The sequence below is a fragment of the Oncorhynchus mykiss genome, chromosome 5, assembly GCF_057628025.1.
Source record: "Oncorhynchus mykiss isolate SJ-2025 chromosome 5, ASM5762802v1, whole genome shotgun sequence".
In the NCBI taxonomy this organism is placed as follows: Eukaryota; Metazoa; Chordata; class Actinopteri; order Salmoniformes; family Salmonidae; genus Oncorhynchus; species Oncorhynchus mykiss.
In genome coordinates, this window is record NC_143026.1 from 28,099,737 (window position 1) to 28,109,714 (window position 9,978).

General features: G+C 45.7%; 1 protein-coding gene across 1 annotated transcript in view; it reads left to right on the forward strand.

Annotated features, from left to right (window-relative positions):
* The window catches only part of LOC110522888 (transmembrane protein 132D-like), a 38,689-nt gene extending 29,024 nt beyond the window's left edge, over positions 1 to 9,665 (forward strand). Inside the window, exons 4-9 of the mRNA XM_090236605.1 lie at positions 1,379 to 1,550; positions 2,819 to 2,962; positions 3,977 to 4,185; positions 6,405 to 6,702; positions 6,780 to 6,971; positions 8,151 to 9,665. Of these exons, the coding sequence (XP_090092731.1) occupies positions 1,379 to 1,550; positions 2,819 to 2,962; positions 3,977 to 4,185; positions 6,405 to 6,702; positions 6,780 to 6,971; positions 8,151 to 9,608 (2,473 nt within the window). The 3' untranslated portion in view covers positions 9,609 to 9,665. The remainder of the gene's footprint in view (positions 1 to 1,378; positions 1,551 to 2,818; positions 2,963 to 3,976; positions 4,186 to 6,404; positions 6,703 to 6,779; positions 6,972 to 8,150) is intronic.
* The last annotated feature ends 313 nt before the right edge of the window (positions 9,666 to 9,978 follow it).

Below are 9,978 nucleotides of genomic sequence, written 5' to 3' on the forward strand. Positions count from 1 at the left end.
CAGCCGAACGCACCATTGGATGCACACTGCCTGCCCTCCACGACACCTACAACACCACATGTTGCAGGAAGGCCAAGAAGATCATCAGGTACCCCAGCCACCCGGGCCATGCCCTGTTCTTCCCGTTTCCGTTACTTAGATGCGGGCAGTATAGGAACATCATGGCAGAAACTGTAAGACTGGCCAAAAGCTTCTACCCCCAGACCATCAGGCTGCTGAATAGCCACCACTAGTCAGCACAGCGTCAATGATGTCAACATGGACAATTATGTGGTGCTATCACAACACTTCCTGATCCAGATGGAAAAACACACCTCTGCCCTGCAACCTCCTAGCACATACCATCCTCCTTAGACAAACACACACACACACACACACACACACACTCCAGCCCGGCTCAGCGCGCCGCCTGTCCGGCCCACTTATCTGTAATCATCAGTAATCCTCAGTGCGTTATCCGGGCTTAACCGCTGGCTGGCACATTCCGGGCCAGATAAGGAGTGCAGATATTCCAAGTCCTGGCAGCAGTATTAACCAGTGAACAGACCAGTGAACACCCAGAGGGGTCGACAGAAGTGACCCCCCTACCCACCCCAGCACTCTGAAACTGATGATAAGACCACAGATTTACAAGCTACGACCCCCAAAGCCCCTGTAGAGGGTTTCCAGGAAAAAGAGGTGGAATTACCACCTATTTCTCCTCAATTCCTGTGCTGAAGTAATTGAGTGGAATATGGTGAAAATGTTCCTGTCCAAACTCTTTTATTGATGAATAAGTATACATGTATGTAGAGCAAAGCTATCTCGAGGTCTAAGCTGAAGAGGCTGAAAAAAGTTTGGGGAGGGGGATTGATCTGTGGGCCTGATCCGAGAATGAAAGAGAGATGGACTAGAGATGGAGAAGAGATGGAGGAGACAAATGGACAGATGAGGAAGGAGGGAGATATTGAGGAGAGAAGATGAAGAGAGCAGGAGGGAGGGAGACAGTGAATAATACAACACAGTAAACCAACACAGTATCCTACTGACAGCACCAAGGACAACCATTAAGGACATCCACACATCTGTTGTCTAGCAACTGCTTGACCAAACAGAGTGTTCTGAACACCCTTCCCCTCCCCCACCACCAGTTTCCCATCTCTGTATTACATACACTATAAGCAAGGTTAAGGTCAGATTATGATCATTTTATAATAACACTGTGGGTTTGAATGTGCATGTTAGATATAAGAGGGTTTTGTTGTTCTTGATTGCAGCATACATCTTGATTATTGCAGTATTCATGTCCACTCATGAGCTGTGACACACTGTATTGAGTGGTACAGTGAATATCAGTAGGATGAAGAATGTGAATGTAACTGTATTTCTGGATTGACAGGGGTCTGTTGGAGGTCTTGCAGCTTGACTTTGAGACCAAGGAGTTGACTGAGCAACAATTGGAGAGCCAGATAATCACATGGCATTTGGAAACAGGACACATTAAGGATGTTGGCATCATGAAGATCTATACCACCCAGAGAGACTACGTAGGCCTGACACCACTGGTCATGGTGAGGAGCATGTGTGCGTGCCTTTTATGTGTGTGTACGTGTGGCATTTTATTTGTATGCGTGCATGTACCTGTGTGCAGATGCACCTGGGTTTGTATGACACAGCAGTAGTTGCATTAACAGTAACACCACCACTTTATTCTCCCTGCAGCGTGTCTGTAAGTTGAATTACAGTCTTGCTGGATGTGCAATTAAGTACTGTGTGGGTCTACTGTAAATGTATGTCTATTGTACTCTCATCTGGTTTGATGTTTTATGGAGGAGACGTTGGCTATAAAATAACAATAACGTGTGTGTACATGATTGAGAGAGCCCTGGAGAGGGGGATGTCAGGGGGGTGCCGATGTGTTCATTGTTGTACAGCTGAGTGCCAGCTGTATTGGCCTCTAGCTTTGATAACATCAGGGCTGTTCTGGCCCAGGTCACACTCTCCTTCAATGTTAATGCAGTTGACGTTCAGTGAGGATCAAACAGCCCTCATAGGGAGGACTGAAACATCTTTATAACAAAGCCACAATGCTTTATACAATTTTTCCAAATGTACAAGTACAAGGTATAGATCTGGTTTGTCAGAAGATGGTTTTACCACCTGTGTACTTGTGACAGGAATTAATCCCTTTTTCAAAGCGGTGTTGGTACTACAAATCCCATAGGGATTGCTTCAGTACAGTAGATCTGTACAATACAATACAATACAATACAATACAATACAATACAATACAACTTTATTGTACTGGTAGTCAGTTTGGGTGACTTTCTGAATTGCGGTCAGCAGCTGTTATACTGTGCTGCTGAGTTCAGAATGACTTACAGGCTGCCCTGCAACATCTGTCAAGAGCTGCAGTTAAATCTACATCAGCTGGGCCATACAGTCATCAGCCACTGTATCAACCCCCATGCCTCCTAGATTAGAACCAATATTATTAGAGAGTATCATGGCCAGAAAACACTTTAAAACCCATGTTCAAAGAGGGGTTATAGAGCCGTAGATCAACCTTGATTTGTCCATTTATGTTTAGGAGGTAAGCAGTTAAACATATGCACAGACTTAACTGTACAAGGAAGTGGGTGAGTGCGTGTTCATGTAATTGTATGATTGTGCATTTGTGTGTGCGTTCATGCGAGCGTGTGTACATGTGCATGCCAATCTTTGTGTAAATGTGTTCTTGTGTGCATGCATGCTTACATGTGAATGCCCAGTTTTGAATGTGAGTGTGTGGTTAAATGCCTGCCTCACACAGTCACTCTGTCCCGTCTGTCCCCTGTAGGACAGTGATGTGATGAACACAGCTGTACTGACTGGTAAGAAAGTGTCTGCCCCAGTCAGGACTCTGGCTGTGGAGGCTGACGGCACTGTCACCGATGTCACCAACTATACCAACTGTAGGTCCACTGACGAGAACGTGCTGAAGGTACAGCTTTGGAAGCCCTGTTCCAATGTTTTTAATCAATGTTTTTCTCTACAGTTGTAGGATCTTAATTTGATCACCTTGTTGCAGGAGAACTTTCCTACAATGCAGGACAATTAAAACGTGTAGTGTATTTGAGGTTTAAAAAGGCTGCTGAAGTTTATCATTTCCACTTTGTAATTTCAGACTTGATTTTCCCTTACGAAAAATGTATCAACCCCTACAAAAATGTCCATGAATTATAATCCACATGTCCTGTTGCTGCAGGATTATTTTCCTACTGCAGCAAACTGGCTCAAATTGAGATTCTTTATCTACGTATCTGTATGTTGCAAGAGAACAAGACAAACATCCTAATGACTATCATGTTCAGAATCATTCAGAGACCATAATATAAATCATACTTGCATGTGAAATGCATGTTATTAGAGCAGATCTCATGGAGCCAAGGGCACAGGGACTTTACTCCAATAAGAGAGAGAGAGACGGAGAGATGAAAAGAGACAGCGAGGGGGCGAGACAGACAGAGACAGACAGAGAGAGAGAGGGTGACAGAGAGAGAGAGAGAGAGAGGGAAACAGAGAGAAAAAGCTAGATAAAGAGCAGGAGATACACATACACACAGAAACAATATGATGGTTCAACTGCATGCTCTTTCTTTCTTCTGTCTCTATCAGCACTTAGATTGATACATCTTAGATGGCTGAGGGCTAGATCAAATCCGGGCCGCATAAGATCTGCGTTATAACACAATTGAACATTTTACAGTAATTTCCGATTGAACCGACATATGCAGCGGAAACATTTTAATCTCACTCTAATGTGGATACTCGGTGGCCCAGATTGAATCTAACCGAAGCCTATGTGACAATGGGCACAGGGACCTCAAATGACAAAGAAATTAATGGGGCTAGTACATTATGGGCAAGTAGACTTCAGCTTGCTATCCACGTCACATAACTCCTCATGAAGAGGATGTGTTATTTAATAGCTCAGCATCCCCCTGTGTCCCCCCAGGTGTCGGATCGTTGTGACTATGTGTTTGTTAATGGGAAGGAGACGAGGGGGAGGATGAGGATGGTGCTCAACTTCACCTACAGCTACCTGAGTGCCCAACTGGAGATGAGTGTGTGGATGCCCCGCCTCCCCCTGCTTATCGACATAGCCAACCCCGAACTCAGCCAGATCAAGGGCTGGAGAGTCCCCGTGGCCGCCGGCACCAAGAGGTATGGTTTTGCTTTAAATAACAATTCTCCACATACCAATGTTGGCCACATACCAATGTAAGCCTTTGTCAATACTATTTAGAAATCCACAGAGAGAGCTGATTAGAGAGCTGATGCCAAGACCTGCTGTAGCAAGGCTGGAGTTTGGCATTCATGAAGGATTCAAAGAAGGATTTGATTGACAGTTTGTTTGCACAAAACTTAATAACAAATCATCACAAGAGCCACTAGTAGTGACCCACTGCATAGTGACAAAGGATGAAATCCAAAACCATTATTTGACAAATCTAAGTAGCAGTCCTAAAGCGTGTTTGTTTAGAAGCATCATAGACTAGAGCTGTGCTGTTCAGACAGATAAATGATTCCAATAATACAGTAGGTACTATGAGAGAGAGGGTAGGGAATAGAAATCTTCCAGTTTATCAGCCTTGACTAATGCATGTTGCTGTACTCTGTCGTGTCTTTGGCTATGCCGGATTAAGTGATATGACATGCTATTCTATAAAATAATTTATCCGTAATTAATATCTCCTGATTGAGCTAATCATGTAAATGTAATTAACTAGAGAGTCGGACACCACAAAATAATATTTATAGAGCTGTTATCTTCCGAATAAACTCTTAAAGACCTAGTTATATGTTACATCAATAGCAGTCAATATCAATCGCCATCTTAATTCAGTCTCATCTGAAAGTTGTAAATTATTTTATCTGCACGAACCCTGGCTAACAAGTTGAATCAGCAATACAAAATTGGGTTTAATTATTTATTTACTAAATACCTAACTAATAACACAGACTTACACATACACACAATTAATCATAACTTGATTACAAATTACATCATAAAGGAAAACGTCCCGAGCGGGCGGAACAGATATGACAGCTGGTTACACAAAAGAAAATGGTCTGGGTTGAGTGAAGGAGCGGGAAGACTGAGGAACAAAGGGAAGAAGCTGGGCTATCGTAAATACAGTATCTTATGCATTCTAAATTAACGCCCATTTGGAAAAGGAAAATGCAATAAATATTTACTCTGAGCTGCGCTTCAGTAGGTTGGTGGTAGATGGGAAGGCCGTGTTGCCAAACCGAGTCCTTTGTCCTTGAAAGAATGTCTCTGGTGGTCAATTGTATACGTTGTAGTAACGTCATTGTGTGGTAGATGGGATACTCTGTCTGTCCCTTCCTACCCTGCGTTTGCAGCAGGGGTTGCTAACTCAACCGCTAGGAGGTATCACTTCTGTAGTGAATACGAGTTCAAAGTTCAAACCATTCGCAACCAAAGCTCACGCTGATGTTGGCTTCGTTCTGTAGTTATTATCTGAACCAGTCTGACATAGGACCGTCGTCCTTCATCCCCGGAACAGGAAGTTATGTTGTCGTCAAGGCTTTATATAGGAAGGGAGAAAAGGGGTGTGTTTCATAGTTTACAACCTCTGTCTCTTCACGTGGGCGGGCTACTGAGTGAGCAGCCCTATCTGATGAAAACCTACATCTCACATTTTAGAAGCTAAAATCCCATTTCATCCCATCACAAATAATTTCATATTCAAACATTTAAATTGAACAACAATTCCATGTGAATCCGATAACTCTGATGTGTAGACTTTCCACTGTAGAGTTTATGTCATCTTATCATTGATGAGAAAGTCTCAGATGACAACCGAACTGACATCATATTCATTAAGTACCACTTGCATATGTTCAATCGTTCGGATTACCAGAATATAGTTAATTTCCCCCCACCTACTGATGTTCACAGAATCTCTATGTTAACCAAGGGTTTTGCAAATGTAACCTCAGTAGAGTAGAGGGAGGAAAAAGGGGGGAAGAGGTATTTGTGACTGTCATAAACCTACCCCCCAGGCCAACGTCATGACAACTCTATAATAATAATCTATCATCACATCACTGTTAGTTACATTAGTGTGTTATTCCCCGTAGAAGGGACATAGACTTGCTCTCAGATAACAGGTCAGTAGGGTCTCACTCAATACTGAGCGTCTTACCGCTGCCTGGTTCTTAGTCAATACACTGAGGTGGATGGATGGATTGTGTAGGGTGTTGTTGTTTTCTCTGGAGCTACACTGTATGTTTGCATGGTTATGGTTGGTGTCAGAGATAGCTACCCAAACCCATTCAACTCTCAGATTTTTCTTGAACGTCTTCCAGCTGACAGTTTTCTCGTAAGAGTATACAATTAAGTGTTGTTTTCTCAGGACCAGCTGGGACAGTGAGGAAGAGGAAGAGATAAGGAAGAGCAGAGGCTGCATGCTACAGTACCAACACACCGTGGTCAGGGTGCTCACACCCTTTGTGGCCGAGCCGTCGGACCCATCTCCAGACCCCATGGTAGGGGGATTGAGGGGGTCTCTGGAGACTTTTCTGGGGCCAGACTGGCAGGTGGATGTCACCAGGCTGGTGCGCTACTCTCTCAGGGTGGGAGACCAATCTATAGCCAGACTACATGCTGGGACAGTACTGCAGGGACGCGCTGCAGGGACCACCACTCTACAGGTAATGTGTGTATGTTTGTGTGTGTGCATGTGTGTGTTTGTTTGTGTGTATTCTAATGTGTGTGTATACTGTTGCAGGTGATGTCTCCTCTGTCTGACTCGATCCTGGCTGAGCGGATGGTCAGGGTTCTGGAAGACAAAGTGAGTGTGACAGAGCTGGGAGTGCAGCTGGTCTCTGGCCTCTCTCTGTCCCTCCAGCTCAGCCCAGGGAGAAACATGGCCATCATTGCCACGGCTACAATACAGGAAGTCATGCAGAGACCCAAACAGGTAAATAGACAAATGATGTAATATCAAACCTGATTCAAAACTATTATACAAAATAAAGTACATCCGAAGAACAAGCCCCAACTTCACATTGTGCCATTCTGAAGCTGAGGGGGGAATGATTAGCAATAGTGGAAAACCTGTACCCTAAAATCTCTTCACATATATTTAGCAAGAAAATAACACATTTCACAGTGAATAACAGTAACCTGCTAGCCTAGCAGCATGTGGTTTGTCCCTGCGATTCCTGTGTGTGTGCGTTAATAGTGTCCACAGCTCAGGACTGTAGTACTGTGGCCACGCTGTGAGCCAGACAGAGTGCATGGACGCAGTTTAACAGCTCACACATTAGCCGTGGCAGCATGCCCATTCAAAAACACTTCCCAAACTGTGATTGGGGATACCATTAGGCAGTAGTCCATACTCTATAACCAGAAGTATGACAGCCATGTGCTGCCAGGGGCCTGGCCAATCGCTAATTTGACCCAGTCAATACTCACCCTATTAGAACGGAGTTAGTGCACATGCCCATTTGTTTCTATGATGGGTCATGTACAGTACAATTCCAAGCTATGCAAATGTATTTCACCTCAGAATATAGGCCATGCCTCTGGCTTCAATCGTTCATTATCAGCTAACAGCTCTATGGTTCTATTGGACTGACTGTGGTGGGAGTAATTCATTTACATTGCACCCTCTGGTGGCTAGTGCTAATGGTTTGAATTCTCCATCTATACTGATATTGATCCCCTGTGGTTAAATTGAGTTTCACGCCATGATGTGATAGGACTGTGGTCTGTGATACAATAGCCCCCAAGCTAATTATAGTGAGATTAACAGAGGCAATTCTTAGATACCGACAAAATTAGGGATTAGCTATCATGTCAACCCAATGGACAAAACGCTAATGCAGGAATTGAAATAACTGTGTAATTGTGAATCATTGGGTTGCATGAGAATCCTGTGGAAATATGCTAAATCCTATCAGCTCCTGCTTTACCACCTACTCTTATGCATTAACACATCTATTTATGAGAGGGAATATTTGGAAATTAATTGATGTTCTGTATGTCTGACCCTCTGCACATGGAGAGAATATTGATTTCCTGATTGTATTTTGACCTATTTTAGATAATTCCAAGCCCTCTCCTTATCCTGTCTCTGTGTTATTTCCGTGTTTAGGAGGCAATGGTCAGCTGCTGGATCCAGTTCAGTGACGGCTCAGTGACCCCTCTGGACCTCTTTGACCGCAGCGTCTACTCCCTGACTGTGACCTCTGGGGACAAGAGTGTGGCGACCGTGCGCCGGACCCCCCAGTCAGCATTTGTGGTGGCGGAGGGTGAGGGTCAGGGGGCGCTGGTGAAAGCTGAGCTGAGGATCTGTGAGGAGTGCCAGAAGTCTAAGAGGAAGAGCAAGCTGGTGGTGGGCAATGGGCTTCTTAGGGTCACTTTCCAGAAAGGCAGCAGGATGGACGGAGGGGTCACTGGTGGTGGTGCTACTGGCTATGGCAGTGAAGGTTCAGAGTCAGAGGTAGAGCCTGAGCCAGTCGTGACATCACCACGGGAACTCACGCCAGTTGTGACCTCACCACGGGCTCTGATCGAGGGGGACGGAGACAGACGCTCGTTCAGGAGCACCGTGCCAGACTGCCAGGACAGCACTGTAACTGATGTCACCACGTCAACAGCCAGGGATCAGCAAGCTGCTGGAGGTGGCATTTCTACCATCAGAGAGGGCATCAGCTGCAGCACCACCAACACTGCCAGTAGTACCACCACCAGGGGAAAACCTGGCACGGACAAACCTCAGGTGTCTGGCAGACCTGGCAGGGTCAGAAGCCTGGGCAGAGGACAGGAGCTGAGGAGAGACTGGCGGAACGTGGTGGAAAACCCCAACCAGAAGAAAGAGATGCCCAAAGCAGAGGCACCACCCCAGAAAGAGCAGCCCAAGCCGCCCCAGATGGTGGAGAGTGACCTGGTGAAGACGTTCAAAGCCATGTCAGACCTGGAGATTGGCATCTTCGCGCTGGTGGGAGTCTCTGTCCTTGCTATCCTCGCCTTCCTGCTCAACTGCGCCTCCTATAATCTCTGCTTCCGGGTCAACAAGACCCCCGTCCAGGGCAACCCAGACCCCAACGGCCCCAAGGAGCACAGGCACGACTGGGTGTGGCTGGGGACCAGCACAGGGCCAGCGCCTGACAACCCACCCCAGGTCTCCACCATCAAACGGGAGAACCACGGCTCTATTGAGTCCCACTGCAGCCTGCAGAGACAATGCTCCACAGATAGCCACAGGGCTCTGGAGAGCAGCCTGAGTATGAGTGCTATCCCAGAGAGGACTGCCACCTTGGGTAGGAGGAGCAGCTCCCAGCAGGTTCCCACCCTGGACCCCATGGCTCAGGGTTCAGCCACCCTCCTGGCCAAGCCAACCCGCAGCGATCCACTCCACTCCCCCACCAGCAAGAGGAATCAGGTCCAGTTCACCACCTTCACCACACTGGACGTTAAGCACTTGGCTGCCCTGAAGAGGAACGGAGTGGACTTTAACTGGGCCAGTCAGGCTGGGGGAGCTGGGGAGCCTAAGGGGCCTCTACCTGACATGCTATGGCCTGTAGTCACACCCCTGGGCCAACCACAGTGATACTCCAAATGGGTTCTGTGTGTGTGTGTGTGTGTGTGTGTGTTCTGAACCTGTTTAAGTGTTTAAATGTGTACAACTTAGTGAGGATACACTTTCTCGTACACATACACATATTAATAGGTGTAAGGTCTCTTCCTTTCCATTAAGTCACACACATGACCAAATTACCAAATTAATGACCAGACCTCATTAATACGGGATGGTGAAAAGTGTTGTATGCTTATAACTGTAAATAATGTACTGTATATTTCTACAGATAGTTGTTTACACATTTCTAACTGTTTAAATGCATTTAATTACTGTTTCATTTCATGTCACTTTTGAACATTTGTATGAGAAAATGCATCATGATATATTTGTATGTGGTTAT